The 22,786-nt window shown below is 28.7% G+C and overlaps 1 protein-coding gene across 1 annotated transcript in view; it reads right to left on the bottom strand.

The window, feature by feature from the left end:
• LOC107452662 (adenylate cyclase type 2 Ac76E) overlaps positions 1-22,786 on the bottom strand; it is a 180,921-nt gene that overhangs the window by 31,131 nt on the left and 127,004 nt on the right. Inside the window, exons 7-11 of the mRNA XM_016069209.3 lie at positions 17,136-17,263; positions 15,503-15,661; positions 5,623-5,755; positions 2,591-2,752; positions 1,997-2,055 (exon numbers count right to left, since the gene is read on the bottom strand). Of these exons, the coding sequence (XP_015924695.1) occupies positions 1,997-2,055; positions 2,591-2,752; positions 5,623-5,755; positions 15,503-15,661; positions 17,136-17,263 (641 nt within the window). The remainder of the gene's footprint in view (positions 1-1,996; positions 2,056-2,590; positions 2,753-5,622; positions 5,756-15,502; positions 15,662-17,135; positions 17,264-22,786) is intronic.

Consider the following 22,786-nt stretch of genomic DNA (forward strand, 5'->3'; position numbering starts at 1 on the left):
TGCTAAATTATTACTTTCTTCACATTTTTTATTTATTAATATTGTAAGTTTTTTGTAGCAAAATATAAAAGCATACTTTAATAGAAAATTTAACTCGCGTCAAATCTAACCTTTTAAGCATCGTATATAGAGCGATATAAAATTTTCTGCCACTATGGAATAGTTCATATTAATATAATTAATAATCTAGTTTCTATCGTTAGTTTTGTTAGTTACATTGTAGTAATTTGTTTGTTGTTATCAGCTTACAAATGAAAATACTGTTGAAAAGAATAGCATCAATTGTGAAGTATTTAATCAGAAATAACATGTAAATCCTTAAAATTACGTATCATAAGGAAATTTTTAAAAAGAGTAAGTTTGGCTCTCTTATTGGCAAACATATGCTTCGAAAACGTTCGTTATAAGCCTTCCTCGTTTTTCTTTAATTCGTTAAGTAAACATCTTTATATTTTTTTGCACTGAAGTTATAGTAAAAAAATTTATATATTTGAAAAGTACAAAAAATTCAACACATTTTGAGACCTAACTCATAAATACTTTAACGGTAATTACTTTAACGAATTTAAATATCTAAACTTTTCTCTTTTACAAATCTTTTGTAGCAGACGATAAACGAATTATGATTATTTTATTATTTTTTTGCGTATTGGATTGTTCGGTAAGGAATTTTATTTTTTTCTTTATTTCATGAAAATGAAAAGCTGGTGTTTCTTAATAGTGAATAAATATTTTATCATATATTGTCCATTCTGGTCTAATACCTTCTGTCATCTTTCTGGGAGTAACTTGATTCTACGAGCATAAAATTTTTGTCCTTTGCTGGCAAAATACTGATGCAGGTGATTTTTGACCCCCTTATTTGAAGAAAAGCTTTTACCATCTAAACAACTTTACAGAAGCCGAAACATTGTTGCAAACAAACTATTTTCTTGACGTTTGAGTTGCAAATCACAGACGTCAACGCGACGGCATAAATTTCTTCCAGTAAGAACATGAGAAAACCATATGTGTAGCTTAAACTTTTACAAATGACCATGATCGATCGAATTTAATAAGTTTAATTTCACAATGATCTCGGGGGTTATTTATTCATCGATTTGCTTAAATTGGTGTCTTTATTGTGTCTTATCAGTATAAACTGGCGTGGTGCATCTTGATGGATATTTCTCCGAATTCAAATTTTGTAATTTTAGCACTGCCAAAAACTTTGTAGTTTTGGCACTACCAATACTTTTTCTGTATACACATCGGATACTTTTTTCTTGCTTCATCAGTATTTTTCTTTTCTGATGGTGAAAAGCAAAATATGCCAAAAAATTTGCCTTTCACATTTCATATTTGAAAGAGCATCAAATGAAAATTAATGCATGAAAAAAATTAAACTTTTTCACGAGCAAGCCTTGTTATATCAACAGTCAAAATATGTAATGATTATGCTGCTTAAGCATAAAGTTGACTGTGAAAAAATATAATGAAGTCCCTTAAAGGAAAAAAACGAAATTATCTTCCCTACAATCCAATATTATAGACGTTGAGGTGGCATTTGTGCGATTGATGTGTATGCATTCTAGAGTAAGAATTTTATCTCATGCGGTTCAAAGTTTTATCATAAGATATTTTTTGGTCTTTTCAGGCTTTTTATTTTTCAAAACTAAGAACTACTGAATGTTATTTTTGCGTGTTTATTACTTTTCTTAGTCGATAGTTATGATGCGGATAGTACTTTTTTTATTTAATAATTTCTCAACCTTACTTATAAATATACTCTTAAATTTTCTAAAAAACCTTAAGCTGAATACTGATTTATATTAAACGAATTTAAAAAAATTTATATTATAATTAAGTACGCGAATTATAAATTAATTTAAAATTTTGAAAGTCGCCAAATTCAGCGATAAAAAGCATTATCTGATACTATAGATTACGATATATGATAGATCATTGCAGCTTAATGGCGAGCTTATTTGCCGGGAGTATAGTTAAAAATGTTTACCTGCAACTGAATCCTGAATCTGTACCAGGAAGCAGATTCGTCTCAATTAGAGCTAAGCTCTGAAATATAGAGAAAATGTTATTTTACATTTTCCTTGGAAAAAAAACATTTTAAGTTTAAAACATTATTGACAAGATTATGCAAGCCGAAGGTCAACATTTGAAAGAGGGTAAATGAGTATTCCATTTTCTAAGTATGAAAATATAAAAACAAAAATTGCAACCAGTTACAGAAAATTACATTTTTTAAAAAAACAAAACTGTTCAAAACCCTGTTTTCGTCAAACCAGTTTTATACTTACACATTCAACCAACATACATTCAATATATCATTTTTATACCTATACATTCAACCAATCCATAGTCAATGAACCAGTTTTATAGTTAAAATATGTAACTTTATGCCTAATCATTTTGTAAATATTGAATAGGATAAAGCATTCTGCTTAGATAGCCTTTTTAACATGTCTTTCATAGTACAAAAATAAAAATTTAAACGATTCGAAATAAAATTACAGTTACTCGCAAATTTTTAGAAAAATAATCATAATTTACATCTGATAAGTTAAATAATAAATTTAAAAATAAACTTTACCGTGAGACGAATGTTCTTGGCAAGAGTTGTTTCGGATATGTTAGCAAAAGGTTTGTCTGCTCCCCAGCATTCCATATATTTACTCATTTTCGTTGAGATTCTAGTTCGAAAACTACGACGCAGATCAACTTCACCAAGAATTGGAACAAGGCTTTCAGGCTTCTAATAAAAATATCACACAGAAGAAAACATATCATTTTGAATCCTTATAAATATTGAAATACGAATTGTAAAGGATACTTCTATAACTTCAACTAGAAGGACGCGCTTCAGAAAATTTGAAGTTTATCAAAAATTAGAAACGTGACAAAAGCAACATAGCAATCACAATTCACTTCCTTTTTTTCCAATGGATATATATTATATTATATTATATTATATTATATTAAATAATAATAATATTGCATAATATAGGTTAAATAAAATAATAAAAACATATGCCTTTTATTGTTTCCACTAATCAACTACTGAAAAATATTTATTCTATCGTATAAACATCACAAAGGTTCTAAATTCCAAATATCTTAAAATCAAATACCCTTAGACGCTAATGATTTCAATAGATATATGATCAGTTCTCAGTACTACGCTCATGAAGCGAANATATATGTTAAAAACATTGAATTTTTGTAAATATAAAGTATCAAATTATAATTTTGTTTCTGCAATCCTTTTTAACATTTTAGAATGTAACCTATATAAGCAAAAGTTATTTTCCTTGATACTATTTAATATCTTAACTATAAGATTGATAATAACATAAAAATATTAAATTTAGTATTGCTTATAAATCAACTAAGTGAAATTGCTCTGCACAAAATTGCTTAATTCGTTTATGAAAATAATATTGCTTATATTTTTGAATAGTACGAAAAATATAATACCTAATCAATTATGTCTAACTAATAAATATTTAATATATTCTAAAGCATGAACAGGGGAAAAGAAGACAACTTGATGTAAATTCTCGCTGTATTCTTCGGTGCATAAAATGCTTTTCGGAAGGAAGAGAAGAAAATATAAAGCTTTATGCACTTAGGACGAATTTAATGCACTTTCTCTCAAAAAATAAATGAAAATTGAATTAGAATTTTAATGGAATGTACTTTAAGAAGAAAGGTGAAACTACCAACACATTTGTTTATGTGAAAAAGAAAATTATTCTATAGGCTCATAACACAAAGCTTAAGAAAATGCCAAGAGACAGGCAAACAGAACAGACAGGAAAAATTGTTGGGTAGCGTAAACTAATTAAAAGTCAAATAACATGAAATGAATATTTTTCGGTGAAATCTCTAATTTCTTAAATAATCTCTTTTTCTTTTTATAATTTAATTGAATAATATTTTTATGGGATTTAACTGAAAAATATCGAGCATTTTTAATTATTTTTTTCTCTGTTTTTAATTTTAATCAGTAAGCATTAAAGAAGTAAGTTATACCCGCTTCTAACGAAAAAAATTTTTAACATATTAAAGTTTTTGAATCGAAATTATTTGACAGCTTATAATGTTTCTTAACTCATTGTATTTTAATCTTTTGTTTAATTATGAATGGCCCTTTTTATAAAGGATTTTTCAAGAGTTTAAGACTGTTCAAACTACCCTACTTAATGTAGGATTGGTCAACTAAAATTAAGCATGTAGGAAATTAGAAATTTTAACTATAACTGCTAAAATAATCCAGTCTGAATCAGTAAGCTGGACAGTCCAAAAACAATTCTAGAATTCGATTTTTTGTTTGCTTCTTGGTATTCTAAATATTTTTTAAAGTACCCTCTGTTTTACGTTGTTCCTGTTTTCGATTTAGTCTTCGACAGTTACATATGTCAAAATCTATCGTTTAAGGTATGATTACTCAAACCTTCTGTTATAGAAATTTTGGAGGAAAAAAAACAGATTAAAATAACAAGTAATAGTTAACAACCGGCATATATTATTTAGTATATTAATTTAAGTTGTGGCTGGGTTGGGCAGTTGGTTTGTCGTCGGCCTTCTGAGCCCAAGTCTGCGGGTTCGATCCCGGCCCAGACCTCAACGGCCATGTCGTATGATTATGCGGCATATAAAAGATCCCTGGAGTGCCTTATTGGCTCTTGGCATTTCCGGCAAAATTAAATTCTTAGTGCACTTTAGCATCCAAATAGAGTCTCGGTGCTGCCATCTAGTGTGGCAGAAACTATACGTAAATTAACATGACCAATGGTATCTCACCCATTGTGGTGATCCTGAAAGATATACCACCTCTGGAGAACACACTAGGTCTGCTCATTGGCAAGACCAACTGTGAAGCTCATTGGAAATAAAATAAAAAATATATTAAATTAAGTACATAAAGAATTCAATTTTTTCTTTCTATTTTAGTGATGGATAGAAAAAACTGCAACTAAAAAAATTACTTTTCAGAATAAAAAGGATATCACTTGTGATTTCTTCTTAAATGCATTTGCAAGTGGTTGATGATCTAAAACATGTGTTTATGTTTGATTGGTCTTGACTTGATACCAAACTGAAATCTGTTGTCCTTAAATTAATATTTAATTTTTTTTTAAAAATATAATTACTCAAACATCGAATCTTTCTCTTATATGAAGAGGTAAATAAATAATAATTCCTGTTAGATGATAAAATAAATATCAATGACAAATATACTGAGAATATACAGATATATACAAAATGTAAATTTAACATTTAAGGAGCTGAATCTTTCAACTACTCTCTATTTACGCTATTGGGTTCATAAATTTCTAAATAACAACTACTATTTGAACCAAGAACCCAAATCCATCGGACAAAAACATATGTGAGAATATTGTGCTTTGGGTCTGATTTTGTAACTTGCCTACACAAATTAATTAGCATATTTAAGGTTAGATCCTCGAACCATTATGAATGAGTTCTAGTATGTGGAAACACGATTAGTAGACCAAAAGTTATTAAATGTGTTCCCTTTGCTACGGTTTTTTAAATTATTTATAACTGTAAGTATTAATTTCAATCAGGGTGTTAGAATATGATTTGTAAAACTCTTACTTTGGTTGGCACAATAAGATAGGTTTCAACTTGATGATCAGCTAAATATTGATCCCTTTGATGTCCATTTCCAGGTTCAGCGTCAAATTGTCCATCTAATTGCTGAAGAGTTGCTTTTGTTATGTGAACTTTCCTTTTAAATAAAAGAGTTGATTTTAAATTCATTTAAGTTGAATAAACAAGAGCTTGATAAATACAATATGTGGAAACAAAGAATCTTTAAACTGTTTAAATCAGTGCAAACCACAAATTGAAATGAATTGGAGACTGTAATAACTTGTACAGTGCGTCAAATTAGTCTTCCAAAGTTCTAATCCTCGAGCCTCCTCACACTGAGTAAGCTTAACATGTAATCATTAGGCTTTGTTAATTAACTTGCCTAAGAAATAGGACACATTAAACTTACAATTCTATTATATCAGTAACTTGTAACCATTGAAATATATATAGTTTGTTATCTTTGGTTCATCAGTTAGCTTATCCTAGTAATAACAGCAACTGAAGTGTAAATATGTTAATTTCATCCTGTTCTACAATTTGTAGAAACTCAATCCACAACATCTCAAATTCAGCCTATTATGCTTCAATCTAATTATACCTCAGGCTTGTGATTATTTCTATTACCGACTACTTGAAGTAATGATTAATGATCTTAGCATTAATGATACCCTTAATACTGAGTTAAATATTTAAATTAGACTACTAGCTTAGATAATCTTAGTTCAAAGTATAATATAAATATCTGCATCTCAGTATTAAAGAGTTTTTTCTACCTATATATTGCTTTTTGAAATTTTTTATGATTTATGTAAAGTAGTAAGTTTTCGTGAGCGTAAACATTGAAAATTATTCCGAATGGGAGCTTTTAATCAAAAGTATTTTTAAATATTTTTTCGTTTTCTTAAATGAAATTTACGGAATTTTAGGACCGAAATCGAAAAGAAATAACTTTTTTTTTGTGTCCCCAAAAATTTTCTTTCCACATAACACAAAATTTCATGTTTATATTTTAACTATACTTCAAATCTTCCCAAAATGTAACTAAACGATCATTACACTTAAATTTTATTTCAATTACTCTCAAAAAACTTTCAAACTTTCAAACTCAACTTGAAGCAAAAAAGTAACCTTGGTGAGAAAGATTCTGGTTGCTCCATACCGGTTTTAATAAGACTTTCTAAACCTTATTCTATATAGGTAAATACATATTCAAACTTTATCAAAAAGTAATAAAAAAATTAACATTAAAAATATTTGTTTTTCAAATACTTTAATTTTAAAACTTGTTTGCATTGTGTACAATTTATTTAATTTTTTCTTTACAAATGCGCTATGAAATTTTTGTTTTGGTTGTTACTTATTTGTTTAAATAGATGCAACCTGTAACCTATTTGTGACAACCTTCATAAAAAAGCTAAATTGAATCACGTGGTTGTTAAACCATAGTATCGCGCCATCTAGTTTAAAAAAATGCAAAAATAGAAATTAAAGTTCAACTTAGCATCATTTTGAACCTTTGATGCATATAGGACACCGGCGTCCCCTTTTATATACAAAATATATTTTGGTGTTTTTTGAATTATAAAAAAACAGTTCAATTATTATTTAAAAATTGCTGTTAGAATACCGAAAAAAAATTAAAGAAGATTATAAGTTATCTGAAAAATTATCGAACAAAAAAAATCGAAGAAATTTCAGTGATAAATAATTGTTTCTCTTAGATCTAAATAAATGCAAATTTGAAAAAAATATTTTTTGAAAGTGAGCCGTCTTTAGAAGATTTTTACCTTTAACGCAGAAAAAAAAAGACACCAGTGTTTTATGCTGTTTTCATAACATTACGAAGCATTATGCTAAATATGATATTGTTCAATTCTTTTGAAAATCAATGCAGAATATTGAGAAAAGGTATAAAAAAATATGTTTAAGGAAAATTCTGCTTCAAAGGGAGAAACTTACGAATTTGAGCAAAATTACAGTTCACTCTTCTCTAAAATAACTAAAAGAATATGTTCCCCTGCAACTACTTTCATTTCAGAAAGAAAGGGCTGTAAAATTTAGAAATACACTTATCTATTGCATAAAACAACACGAAATTTTTAACAAAATGAAATCATATATTCCGTAAGTTCTCCGTGAAACTTGATGATGGTTTAGGCAGAGATAGCTCTTTCAACTACGCTCGTAAGTGCCGTCAACTTTTCTTTGATAAATTAAAGTGATTGATGTAGCGTTATGAAGATTAGAAGGTACTTTCTGTCTACTTAATTTACTGTAGTTCGTTCAGGTTCTTAGTGAATTTAATCTAGCATTTTAATTGGTTTTTTAATTATGATTTTGCTGTCATAACGCAAGATATTTTTCCAAGATTTATAGTGATTTAAACTTTGAAAGAAATTTTATTTTCATTTATCATTTTTTTAATTTAAATTCTAGTAATTATTTAAAATGATTTAGCTATAGCAATTTGTTAAAATACTTGCAAATGTTAGAAAAAATAATAGTTATCGCCTTAAACAAATAAAAATCATATTTCAAAATAACAGTTGATTGGAAATGTTAAAACATTTTTCCCGTTATTAATATTTAATATGCTATTACTTGACTCTCAAAATCAGTTTCACTCGTTTTAGTATAGGTTCAATACAGTTATTTTTTTTCTTTTCTTTTTAGTTTTCGATAATTTTTTCATACCATACATGAATCGTTGAGCAAATCTGGTTATTTTTTTGTTAAGCAATTGACCTTTTTAGTTATTGCTTGCAGCTGTCCATAATTTTGCCATGAATTAAGATCTCAAGAATTTTCAGACCACTCCGAGAAAGCGATTGTTTTTTTTAACACTATTACTTCATTTTTTGAAATTATGGCAAAAGGCTAAATCTTTTTGAAAAATTCAGTTTCAAGATCCAGACTTTTTGTTATTATTTTCTACTGTAACTTTTGATGTAGATGTGTGAAGTATAACAAAAGTAATTAACAGAAAATCTGTTTAAGAGAAAAGATAAATAAAATACTTTTGAACCCGAAAGTAAGAGAATGGAAAGTTTTAGACTCAAAGATTACAACTGTGAAGTTTCCAGACAAGAATAATAATAATAATCGGTAACACTATAGTTAGATATGTATACGTTCGAAACGTTTGTAATAACACTATGTTGAAACTCACATAAATGAAAAAGAGAATCATGTTTTATATTAACGCAAAAAAGAGGGATGAGTTTGGTAAAAAAAAACGAAAATAGAAATCCGAAAATGGTATTATGTGCAAAACACATCTAAAATAATTGAAAAATATTTGAAATTTGAGCATATAAAACGTATGTAGAAAGCATATATCCGCAGAATAATTTCAACCTTTTAATAAAAAGTAATAATTCGTGCTTTTTTTTGTATAGAGAGAAAGTTATTACTTTTAAATTAATACTATTTAAAATTAAAAAGGTCAGAAATATTTTATAAAGTTTTAATTCGCAGGAAATTACACAAGCTAAAATCACTTTGCAAACGTGCATGATATTTATTTATACATGGTACAAAAACTAACAAATAGAAAGAGGAAACACGATTTAAGCGATAAAGTTAACCTAGTGGACAAGAAAGTGGACTTAAAAAAAGGGTTTGGTCAGATGTTTTGTTTAAATCTGTTGTTGTTGTATGCCATTAATGTACTAATGTACTTGTTTTCCATTGGCGCCATCTATGGCCAAGAATTCAACTTCTGTCACACCCATACGTGGTCATTGGTCATATGGTCATTGTTGACACCTGGGTATGACACCCGTTTATAGAGCGGACCCATTCATAAATCCATTCATTCATCCACAGATCGTAATTTTGATCTGAACTAGAGAACAATCAATCTCCAATCCAGTACCTCAGGGGTATAATTTGTTTTAGAAACATGGAGGACTGTGTGACCCAACAGATGTATTGCTTAAATCCAATATCAAATATTAACATTTTCCTTTTTTAATAAAAAAACTGCTGGATTTGCTACATTTTTCAGCAATGAATGTTTAGAAATACTAAGATTATGGCACAAGGAACGGGCTAAAAATTTAACTAGAAACGGGTGCCAACAACAACTAAACTTCTACTTTTAAATATGACGTAACATGTATAACTAATACAGCTTAAGATACACATATATCTTTTTTTATTGTTCTTATAGTTTTTGATTATTTTATTGATAAATTCCAGCTTTTAGGGTAATTTTTGTTTTGATACCAAATATGTGAGCTGTTAAATCTTCATTTATGTGTTGTTGTCAGTAAAACAAAGTCTTATCACTATCAAACGGAATTTTCGCATGGCTTATCATAATTTATTTCAGTAATTGTTTTTAATTTAGATGAAAACTTGGAGAATAATATAAATATTAATATTTCTTTTTTTTTCCTGCGGATTCCATAAATTCCCTTTATAAAACAGCTCATTTTCTACTGAAGAAATCTCTGTTGTGTTTTACTTAATACAGTTTAAAATATACTGTTTTTAAATGTAGTTCTTGCAAAAAAGTTATTTCACAAATGTGACTCTCCAACTTAATTCACTCTAAAAATTTAATAAAGCAATTCCGTTTAAATTTTCTCATTAAGTTTGTTTTTCACGATCCTTTGAAGGAAAATAAAATTAAAATTTGTAACAACTGAAAATCTTAAGTAAAATCTTTCTCTTGTATATTATGTATATTTCATACCATATGAAATATTACATAATTTATTTTTGAACAACAATGATTTAAATAATTTATGAGCTAATAAAAAAATACTTTATTCTTTCCTTTCCCGCATAACATGCATTCAAAATAATTTCAGCAAATCATACGCAAAAAATAAAACAAGTCAAAGAACGTTCTCTTCTAATGGGCGCAATAAATTTGTTTAAAAACAAGAACTTCCTAAAATATATAAAAGTGGAAGCGAAGCTTAATGATTTCAGTGAATCAATTTAATTGTTTAGACTATTCCAACAATATTGCTCCAAACTGCGAAACAGTGTAATGTGTGTAGAAAAAAGTTCAATTAATGTGAATTCATATATTATAATTCATTCGCTCTTTCTACGTAATAAAGAAACAACTAAACCAAGATATAAATAAGTAGTACTAAAAATACCAGCACCAATCTCTTGCTGAATATGAATGCGGATAAAGCTGGCTTGGAAAAACATTTCTTCTACGTGCCCTCCTTGCCTAGAATAACAAGTAGCCGCATCCAGAAGAAAACATTTTGGATGAAAGAGATTTCAGACTAATTTAAGGAGCAAATAAATGAAAGGGAAATTATCAAGTGATGTATGAAGTTAAAATTCTGATATCGAGGCAATTAGCATCAGTCTATTAGTTTTGCAAATTTGCAGGCATAAACGAAATGTTTCTCACTTAACGATGGTTTGTTGAATTAAAAGTATGAAGCCTTTTTAACAAAGGTATATTTCTGCGATCTCTGCTGCTGTATGGGAATGAAAAGCTTTGAAATGAAAATATATTTGAATATGTACTGATTCTAGAATTAAATCCAATTTAGAGTTTGTATGAAAGATAAGAGTTCCAAGTAACACGTTTATTTTCAAAATTTGTGGTGCCCGCGTAGTATTTCTAACAAAAACATCCCTGATTATTCTTTAATTGTTGGAATATGTATTAATACGAGCAGAAAATTATGGATAATTTTATTTCTACTCTTAATTAACTCGTTTTTCTTTCTGAGAAGATAGAATTCATGAATGATAATTCGTAAGAACGTTCCACAAAGATCTCACTAAGGTGCTTTTCTTGCATTTTCTCTTGACTATACGAGCCCCAGCGCCCTTCTCCAACACTTAAAGCAAACGAATAGTTGATACCGTAGATTTGAGTATGATTGACACTCTACATTACATTATGTAGTGCCTCTGACGCATTTTTATTTACTTTTTCATTCTTTTCTTAAAACGGTTTCGAGTATTCAAATTACTTATAAATTGTTTTCGAGTTCTTTTAGAATCGGATATTGAAAAATATTTTAAGTTTTCAAGAAAACCTGTTTCAAATAATTTCTTATTCAAAAAGTATCTTTCAAATGACTCTTTCATGGTTTTGAAATATTTGTGCACATTTTTCTCTCCTCGAATGAAAAAAAAAAAAAAAACAATTCAAAAGCCAAATTTAAATGAATAGTAGTGTTTTAATTTTTTTTTTCTTCTTAAGAATACCTTTTTGAAACCCCTAAAAGCTTACCCAACCAAAGACAAGTTATTTTTAGAGGATGTAGTAAATAAAAACGCATAAAAAAAACTAAGAATATGATGTTAAAAATATTTTTAAACAATTAATCTTTAAAAAATTATACATTCAATGTTATGTCTAAGGTTTTAGTCCACGATTATTTTTCTCAAAAAATAGAATAGAAACTTTCAGAAGAACTGTTAATAAAATTGTTTCGCAATTTGAGTCCTATAAGCAAACAGTGGGAGCCAACAACAGCTTATATGATGTTACTTAAGTCTATCGATTGACTCACTGATACGTGAAATTCTTGCTTCTGTTCTTGTGAATTTTCTTTTTATGTTCTTCTTCTTGCCAGGTTGCATTTTGGTGTCTAGCTTCTTTTTTTCACTATTTCTTTGTGTTAAGGTTGTTTTATTGTTCTGTGTCGGGTCTTCGAATTTCCTTTTACTCGATATTCCCTTTCTATCACAAAAAATTAACTCGATCTTGCCTCAAGTATGTTATAAACACATGTAAATATTATATTTTAAAAACATAGGTAATATACTCATAAAAATATTTATTTATTAAATTATTCTTTCTGTGAATAAATTGTACGTATTTTTTTCTGTATTCCTTTTCTTCCCTAGAATACTTTTTAAAATTAATTAAAATTGTTGCCATCGGTTTTGTTTTAAAATTCATTTTGGATTTAAATAAATATGTCATTCAATGTTACCAAAAGCAGAATGTTATGTTTCGACATACTAAAAGAAAAATAGCTTGCAATAATTTGTTTGTACTCGATGTAAAAAAAAAAATCTAAATGTGCTAGAAATTAAGTCTGACGTAAAAACGCAATCATACAACTTTGTTTATATTTTATTTTTATAAAATTTACTATTATACTTAATATAAATATACATTTTATAAATTAATAACAGTTTAATAGTCTTTTATATATTGTTCACATTTTATTCTTAGTAAATTTATTATTTCATTTAATATAAATTATATATATTTTCTCTTGAAAACTATTTTCATTAAAATTTTAGTGGCGCCCCCTATTAATCCTTAAAGTAACGGCAAAGTTAAGTAAGGTAGATTGTATTTTGGGACACTACCAAATAAATTTTTTGTCATTGAAATAAATTATTTTCACGAAGAAATACAAATTTTATTTTTTTCATCGAGAGTCTGTATTTTTTATGCAAAAAAAAGGAATACTTTTAGAAATCCTAACGAAAAAAAGGATACCTTGTTAGAAGAACTTTATTTTTTATCATTTCATTCACTTGAGTCATTTATTTCAACTTGGGAACAACAGAAAGCCTAGATGATAAAGGCTATCGATCATTCTTTGTAAAGCGGAAGCTTTGTTGCCCTCTTTTAAAAACCCGAGTAAATCTCTTTTTAGCACAACAATAAAATGCTTCTTCACTTTTTCTTAGAAAAAGACACAAAAGCAGTTGTCGCATAAATGTAAAACCCAAGCTGCTTTGGGACAAGCATAAAACAAACTTACATGATTAAGATTTACTTCTTTTTCTTAAGTCTACTTTTTCACTTCAAATTGCAAAACCGCTTTCTTAAAGAGTTCCTATTTTATTAAATAGTAATAATAATAATACAAAGATGCTAGAATAAAATTCTTGACTTAATGCAGTACTGTTTAAAGTAACGACCTGATCTATATAAAAAAATGTAAGTTTAGCTTCTTTTGGGGCAAAATGTTTATATAAGAAATGATCACTGGTTTCAATCAGAATTAAGATCAACCAAGAAAACAATATGTATCTTATTTTCTTTATTATTTTTTTGTGTAATATAATAAAAACTGAATTTTAGATAAGCTTTAAGCTCGCATTCTTTTAGTGTTATTTTCATATTTACTCTGAAAGTATTATTTAAAGTATAAGAAATTTCAACTAAAAAGCTATATTTGTAACAATTTACTTTTAATAACTTTTAAATGTAAATCTAAATTATTTTCGTTGCTATTTGATTTTGTAACTATAATTACTTGAATAAATTAAATTATAATTTACGCAATGATTCAATTATTTCATTCTGATTTTGGTAAAACTCCAATTTCTGCTGCTTGAAGGAATCTTAGGCTAGCCGCTTCCGTTCTTTATAATCAGTAATAAAATTAAGCATTTTAGTAACCCTCGTATATCGTCACTCGAAATTTATTTAAGTGATCCAAAAAAGTCTGTTCTCGTCAACATACTGTGGCTTATAAAAGTGTTCACAAATTTATGACTTACAATAGAATATCGCTCTATTCATTAATTATAATGAATATTTCACAATGGAAATAAACTTTTGATTTGTTTTTTAAATATTCCATGCAGTTTTGTTTAGAGTATATTGAAGATCTTATTATTAAATAACCATTCTGAAGTAAAGTGAAATCACCAGGAACGACCACCTTTGTGTAACGACTTCTTCTATTTGCGACCACTTTCGGGAGACACGGAATTTTTTTGTGTTGAAGAAAACCTTCATGAGAGAGCATCAAAACCTCTCCCAGCGACCGGGCAGTCATACGAACCAAATGCGGAAAAGGTCAAATAAGGAAACACGAAAAAATATCAAAACAAAAATTTTTGACAATACTAATAAGTAAATTCAAAATATTTGTGTGAGGTTCTTATTTAGAGAGCGCTTTTTAGGGAGGGGGATCTACAACCTCATGATGCAGTCAGAATGCACTAAAGATGAATCTATCTATCATTTATTTTTAGAAATAAAAGTTAAGTTAGAAAAAAAAAATATTTTAGAAATAAACTAAGCATCTCAAGCAAGCTTTTTTATGATATAAAATTAAATACAAACTTTAACAAGAAGCATACTTGTTTATTTATTTAAAATAGTTCTATCGTTCATAATTAATAAATTTTTTTTACATTTAATTATATTAGAAAAGATCATTTTTATTGAAATTTTATTCCACGATCCCGTTTTCATGTCGTCAACACGAGAGGTATTTCCCCGCCAAGAAAATGACACGGAGTAAAATTAAAAACCTTTGAGAAAAATCATGTGCTTTCGATAACATTTTGAAGTCAATGGAGGTAAACCCTAAGAACGACCAACTTCCTTTAATACCATTTTACTGTGGAACAGAGACTAGTCGCTCTCGAGATGTTTCACTGTCGTGTTGTTGTTGACGTATGCCATTCAGGTAGAGAGGGTGCGATTGTTCTTGTTTTCCAGCGGCGCCATCTATGACCAAGAATTCGACTTCTGCCACACCCATACGTTACACCCGTTTATAGGATGGACCCATTCATTCATCCACAGATCGTAATTTTGACCTGAATCAGAGAACGATCAATCTCCAATTCAGTACCCCCAGAGATATTGATTTGTTATGGGAACATGGAGGACTTTGCGACTCGACAGATTTAACGTGCATCAGTCACCATTTACTACATGGGGAGTCTTCGGCCGGCAAGGATCGAACCCACGACCACTTGGACATCGGCCCAGTGCCTTACCAACCAGGTTATCCCGGCCCGTTTCACTGCCGTATTCATTTTGATTAATGAATAGAGCATTTTCATTGAAAGTTATAAATGCAATAAGTTATTTATATCAGCTAAACTAAGGAGCTTAATGATGTTTGCATGTTATGCCGAGGCGAGTTAATGCTATTGGAAGGAATTGGACAAAACTTACCCTGGGACACCTCCTGATTCCATGTGGTTAGCAAGAGTCACATCATCTGACCAAACATCGAATTGCCATTTTCTCAAACCCAAAACTCCGCAGAGAACATCTCCAGTATGTACTCCGATTCGCATATCTACATTAACTTCAGTTGCTTCTCTCACCACCCTGAAAATTAATTTTTCTTTTAATACGTTATAATTTATGTTACTAAATTATCATGTACGTTCTAATTTTTTTTTTTTTGCAAATAAAATAAAAACATTATTTTTCAGTTTAAAAACATTTTTATTTATTTATATATGCATTTTTTTATCACTACAACAAAATTAAATTGGTTCGATTACAAAAAATGATGTCGGTACCTTAAACTATAACACGGTGCGAATTTGGTCTAACTTTAATAATGTTAGAAACTAAACCTTGTTTTCTTTCCGATTAAACCATAATAATGTATAATAAAGTTTAGGAAGGATTAATTTGCATGACAGTATGACATAAGGCAAATTTTAACTATATTATTGTTCAAGACGATCCGCATTTTCTATCACTCATGATACATTTGTATACCATTTACATGCTAATTGAATAAGATTTATTTTATCAAAAAAAATTATGCTATTAGATACAAAAAAAATACTTTATAACAAGTGTTAATTCGTAAAATCTAGTTATTTATAAAAATTTACATACTGGGGAGCAAATATTTCGTTGCATTTACACAAATACTTGATCTTGCTTCATTCGGGCTTGGGGATTTCAAATCTGAAATTAATTTTACTCCTAATGCTGCAGACGCTTTTTTTCTTTTTCAAATGACATTTTTAGACTATGTTTTGACGAATTATAAACGATTAAAAATATTTTATATAACAGAAGTCACGTAAATATTGTCTCATGCTTTAAGAGGAGTTACGGGACATATTCAGAATTAGAATTACATATGAACCCATGTCCAGAAATGTTTGATGATAAGTACATGAAGAAACAGTTCATAATAGGGAACCGCCTATGGCGACGTATGACAAGAGTTTCGGACATGAGTTTCTATGCAATTTTTATTCTGATGATGTGCCGTAACTCTCCTAGAAGTGAGACGCAACGTTTATGTGATCCTCTGTTATATATAACAGAAGTCATTTGATATGTTTTTAACTTGCACTTTTCTACAAAGAATAAGCTAAGCATATCTTTAAAAGAAAAACAGTGGATTGGAGAGAAAAATCGATTTCAAATTTGAAATCAGCGGTACGAAAGCATTTAATGTCTGTTAAAAAATATAATGCGGCAGAAAAATATATTCCGTATTGTAATTCACTAGTCTAACTCTTTAATCATTTCATATTCATAAAAAAATTTATTAAAAAATGCATCATATTTTAAAATCTATTTCAGTTAAAAGCATTTCAAATTTAGTTGGAATAAAAAAGAGTATTGTAAGAAAAATATTTTGCTTCTTTATTTTTTTACGTTAACTAAAACTTAAACGAATGTATGGTACACGTTATTAAGATCAAATAAAAGTTATATTTTATTACTTGATGATAAACAGTTCTACTTAACAAATGCCTTATGCATTTTTATACGCATATACTTTCTGGTGTATTATTAAAAACGAAATCAAATTTTATTCTATGCTTACCGAATTGCTTCAATCATACTCAGCCCCATTTGTACGCAGTTCGTCGCATGACTTGGTCTTGAGACAGGAAGACCAGATACGCAGTAATAACAGTCTCCAAGTATCTTGATGCGCATACAGTGATTTTCCTTAAAATAAAAGCAAAAAATTACTTAACTTATCCTATCAATGTTTAAAAATTGATTTGCTTGTCTCTGAAGCACATAAAATAGTTCTAATACAAACAAGAGACATTAAACAAATAACACTAAGCGACAAGATTCATTTGAAAATGGAAAAACTTCATCTGCTTCGAAAGTACTTACGATGTCTTAAGTACTTTTGAAGTACTTAAAGAAGAATTTCACGTTTTTGAACTCTCAAAACACGGTACTCTTTCTCAATACTTACTGGACGTGAATAAGGACAAAGCAAATTTGAAAAATTAATATTCTAAGTGGCCAACGGAAAGATAAAAAAAAGATAAAAAATAAAACAAAATCCCCACTATTTATAAATCAATCAAGTGTGTTTTCATCTCTTGACTCCCCAGTGTTTAGTTTGAATTATGATAAAGTTTTTTTTCCTCACTTAAATATTAATTTGCAGTCCCTAATCTCAATTTCGAGAATAATTCTAAAAATACAGTTATAATAACACGCATTTTATTAAATAGAGCTATAAGCTAGCAAATATCCCTGATCTTACCTCTAGAATATTTACTATAATATAATCGTTTATTGCTTAATTTAGAACGATGGCTAACACTTAAACAATTCGAAAAGTCCATCTCATTTTTACCGCTCTAACGACTCTTAGTAGAATGTAGCAATGTCGACAGTGACTTTTCTCATGCTTCGAACCATCCGTTTGTCAAATTTTATCACTTTCGGTCGGATGGTTGAGAAATCTGCAAAGGACCAACATACAGACATTTATTTATCGATAAATAAGAAGGTATAGATAAGAACGTTAACTCCTTTAATGATTAAATAGAGCTTTAAGTTCGATAAGTTAGATCACTGATGCCATCTTTTAAAAATTTGAAGAAAAAAAACAGATTTGTCTAAAATTTTATTTATAACAATGCCTAATGTTAACTCAAGTTTTTAACAAATTTTATGTTTCGATTAAAATTAGGTAAAAATTGTCACTTGCAGAAATATTGTCTAAATTTCTGTCTATAGCACAAACAGTTCGGCAGTTAAAGGAGATAATGCCCTAGATTACCTAATTTAGGTAACGTCATTCTTTTCCTAGCAACCTTTGTGCCGCTTTCGATTTTGATTGGCTGTCGCCGATCACATGAGTAAACAGTCGCCATTTTGTTGACTAGTTTGAACGGTGAAGTATTATTGCACTAGATCCGCTATTTCCATTTCAGCTTTTCTTTTTACTTTATTCGTTTGATATTTTTAAATTAATAATTACCGGTTGTTTCGGTGTTCTAATAAGTCAAATTTAAAGAGAAAGTTTTAAAATATTGATAAGATATTATTTTCACTGAATATAATACAAATAAGACACAATTTCAGAGAGAGAGAAAAAGAACTAAAAGAGAAAATAGTAAATATTTAAGTTATCTACAAGAAAATGAAATTATTGATATATAAAAAGTGGCATTTAAGAATGGAATCTCCTGTATTTCTACAGTGAGAGTTGCAGTCACCAAAATGGCGGCGTGTCGCTACTTAATCTACGATCCAGGGCTTTAATAGGAGAGACAGGCACACAAAGACACCAAACAAACTATCAATTTTATTATTACAGATATTTCCTCATATTGTTTATACAAAAGATGTGATTTTATGTTAATTATCAGCAACAAAAAATATGGTTTTAGAGATTTCTCATTATTTAAAAATTTTATTATTTAATATTATCATTCAAAATTCTTAAAAAACTATAGGAATATGTATATTTTATAACATCCATTAAAATGCAAGTGCCTTGCTAGTCTAAGGTAATATAAAGTTATTAAGCAAACGCTTGAACTACTGAAAGATACATCCTTCCAAGTCTCATTATTTGAACTATTACCAAGCTTCATTTCCACATGAATATAAATTTTAAACAAACTATTCTCATTCTAACCCTTTTGTAGTATAGAAAGAAGGCTTTGTTTACAGGACATGCAGTTCATATGATTATTTTAAATATATTCAATATTTAAGACTTTTCTTGAAATATTCTTTAAGAATCCAGCATTTTGTTTATAACTGTAAGTATAAACCTTTTGTTTGATCATCGTATTTAAAGTTAAAGCAAATGTAAGTTTAATATTGGTGCAATATAAATCTTGACATTCGTTTTAATTAGCAAAAAGCTAGGTATATTCAGAATTAGTGTCAAATTAGAATGATTCTGAAATTTGTTAAAGTTTAGCTAAACTGATTTTTTACAATCCTTTCATACATATTGTACCTGTAAAAAACGATGCACTGAAAAGTTTATCATTTACTTTATTTATTTAGGTGTGAGCATGATTTGTGACGGCAGTCGATCAAGTCACCCTATCGACTCTTTATACTTTTGTAAATAAAATTCCATGATTTCTATGGATTAAAAAAAAAGAGTAATTTAAAAGCTTGGTTGGATGTCATTTATTGAAGTTATACTTATTATGCGACTTCCAACAAGATTGCGTTAAACGTTTAACGCTACATTTTTATTCACGTGGTAGGATCCAGTTTTCCCTCATTCATTTCCATATTGTTTTGGTTCTCACTAGCATAAAAATAATAAAAGTCATAAGAGTATTCGCGATCGCAACGAACTATAGGGGGCGTTGTTGTATGAGACACATACCTGCGATTTCTATATGAACCGTCATTCAGTTACTCTGTAGACGTCTTTAATGTAGCGTGTAGCATTGTAACGTTCCTTCTTTAATGTGGCTTATTAAATTTAAAAAAGAAAAATGTTTGATATCCTTTCTTATACAACCGAAAACAAGATGGTATCTCTTTTTTTTTTAAAGAAGGAACATCCAAAACACATCTGAAAAATATTTGTAAATAAACAGAAAAAAATATGTATCTTCTTATTAGAGTTAAAACCTAATGCCTGAGAAATAGTTTTACTAAATTTAATGATATAACCTGAAAGGCCTATTTAAACTTTACATTCCATAGTTTTAAGAATCATATTACTTCAAACATTAAAATAAGCAAAAAGTATACATAAGCTTCATAATTTTATGTAATTTAATTTTGTAAATAAAGTTTTTTGACAAGTAATTTTATCAAAAAATTTTAAGTTTTAATAAAAATCATTATTTAGAAACTGAAAAACGTAAAGTAAAGAATGCTTACGATACAAAACAAAAAAAAAAAAATTTCTAAAAATTCCTTATATTAAAATAAACAACTTTCATGTTTTTTCTTTTTTGATTCATAATCGGACGTAGAAAACCATTCTATAGAAAACTATCATCAAGAAAAAAACTACTTAAAAGTAAAATTTTTTATTTTATAAAAATTAACACTTACCTGCTTTATAAATCAGAAGAATTCCAAAATGATTTGTTCTTCGATTTTTGTTACCATTTTTTAGTGCTACGAAAATGCGTCTTTGGGATTTGCCAAAAATAGAACAAGATGCAATTTTATTTTTTCTGGAGCGAAATATTTTGCCCATTGTCCACCGAAATCCGATAAACTACTTTGATTTTAAATAAAGTGTTTCGTTTTATGATTTGTCACAAAAATTTTAGGTGTAGATTGGCGGCACTTAAAAACAGCCAAATCTGTAGCTGCTGTGGCGTTAATACATAAGTACCGAATTTTTATTCATACTTTTCTGAATCATATTACTTGAAACATTAGAATATGCAAGAAGTATACATAAACACATAATGTTATACCATTTATGTTTTCAAAAAAAGTATTTTGACAACAATTTTTATCAAAAAATTATAAACTATAAAACGGAAAATAAAGAATTCTTAGGATAAAAAACGATTTTAAGAATTCTTTACATTGAAATAAAAACTTTCATATAGTTTCTTTTCTTATAGTTCTTAATCAGACGTAAGAAACCATTCTGTAGAGAACTATCATCAAATAAGAAAAAAAAGTTTTACAAACAAATTTTTTACTATAAAAATCATAACACTTACCTTCTTTATAAATCCGTAGAGTTCCAAATGAAATGTTCTTCGTTTGAAAGTTTTATTTTCAAATAATGTGTGCATAGATTATCCCTTTATTACTTTTAGATAACATACCACACATCAAAATTTTATAATTGTAAGATCTCGATATGAATTTGAATATGTAGCTTAAAAACAGAACAGCTGAATTCTAGTTGAAATTATCTATTCTTTCAAAACTAAGAAATACTTACCAAGAAAACGATAAAAAATTTATTAATCATCAGCACAAATGACACTATTTCAAGTAATTTGGTTGATTCTTTATTGTTGTTTTCCGAATTATATAGATACAGAAATATATACTGTTCTATAACAAAGAAGAATTCTATAACTATTGCAGTTCTTGACGTTCTGAATTCACATTTCTTTATTGGAATGACGAAAGCAATGTTGACTTCATTTTAATTTGTAATGAATTGAAGACAGAAAAAATTATTTTACCGTAATATACACATCTGTAACAGCAAGTGATCATGAAATTGTAAGTTATGTTGTTGGTAATAGAAAGGTAAAAATTATTGAGAAATTGTTCTTCAAATGCTTGGCGTGTTCTGCTTCAATGTTTGGCATGTTCTGGTTAGTTTTTTCAAGTTCTTCAGCTGTTCCTTAGGGAAATTTTGATTTTTATTTGCTGCTAAGAAAATGGCGTCCGTCATGGCCGATGATTTTGATGGAACTAAATGAAAACGTGATAAATTAATGTCTGATATTTACAGGCTCCCGATAGAGGGCGTACTCGAGCGTTGCGATCGCGAATTGTTTTTCTATAAATATTTTTTTAGTTTGTTTTGATACACATATAATTTAATAGGGTAGTATTTTTTATTTTCAAATTTAGTGGATAACAATTGTAAAAAATGAGTGAAAACAATCCCACGGACAATGCGACGGATTTAAGGTTATGTCAAGGTACGTCTCTTGTGAATATCAATTGATTGTTAGGTTTTCTCTTCTGAAATTACATTATGACGCATTCACATACATTATTAATACAAATACATTTTCCAGGGCGAGACGATGAGGCAACCACAAGCACTTCCACTGGTTCAAGAGGTCCACGAGGGAAAAATGCACAATATTTCCGTGATTACAGAGCACGGAAGCGAGCGGAGCAGGAGAAAGAGTCGTTGAATAGAACTAGTGATCCTTCTACGACTGCTGATTCTTCTACAATTAACGTCGCAGGTTGTGAAGTTTAACTTCTTCCACGCGGAGGGACTCCACGCACTATTTTTCTTTATTTCGCGTGATTGGATTTTACAATGCCTATGGGATTATTGTCCTTGCGATAATTACCTACACTGAAACTATGTATAATTAAGAGCTTTGGATAAAATTCTAGAATAGTCCACCCCTTGGCAACTTTCTGAAATCTCGCCAAGTTAGCGATTATAACTTGGATCAAAGTTGCTTTTTAATTATTAAAAAAAATTCAATTATTAAAATATTTTTAATAAAATTAAATAAAAAGTAACTTGCAATAAGGTTGCAACATATCTCCCCGAAATATCTTCTA

Source organism: Parasteatoda tepidariorum, chromosome 1 (genome assembly GCF_043381705.1).
Source record: "Parasteatoda tepidariorum isolate YZ-2023 chromosome 1, CAS_Ptep_4.0, whole genome shotgun sequence".
In the NCBI taxonomy this organism is placed as follows: domain Eukaryota; kingdom Metazoa; phylum Arthropoda; class Arachnida; order Araneae; family Theridiidae; genus Parasteatoda; species Parasteatoda tepidariorum.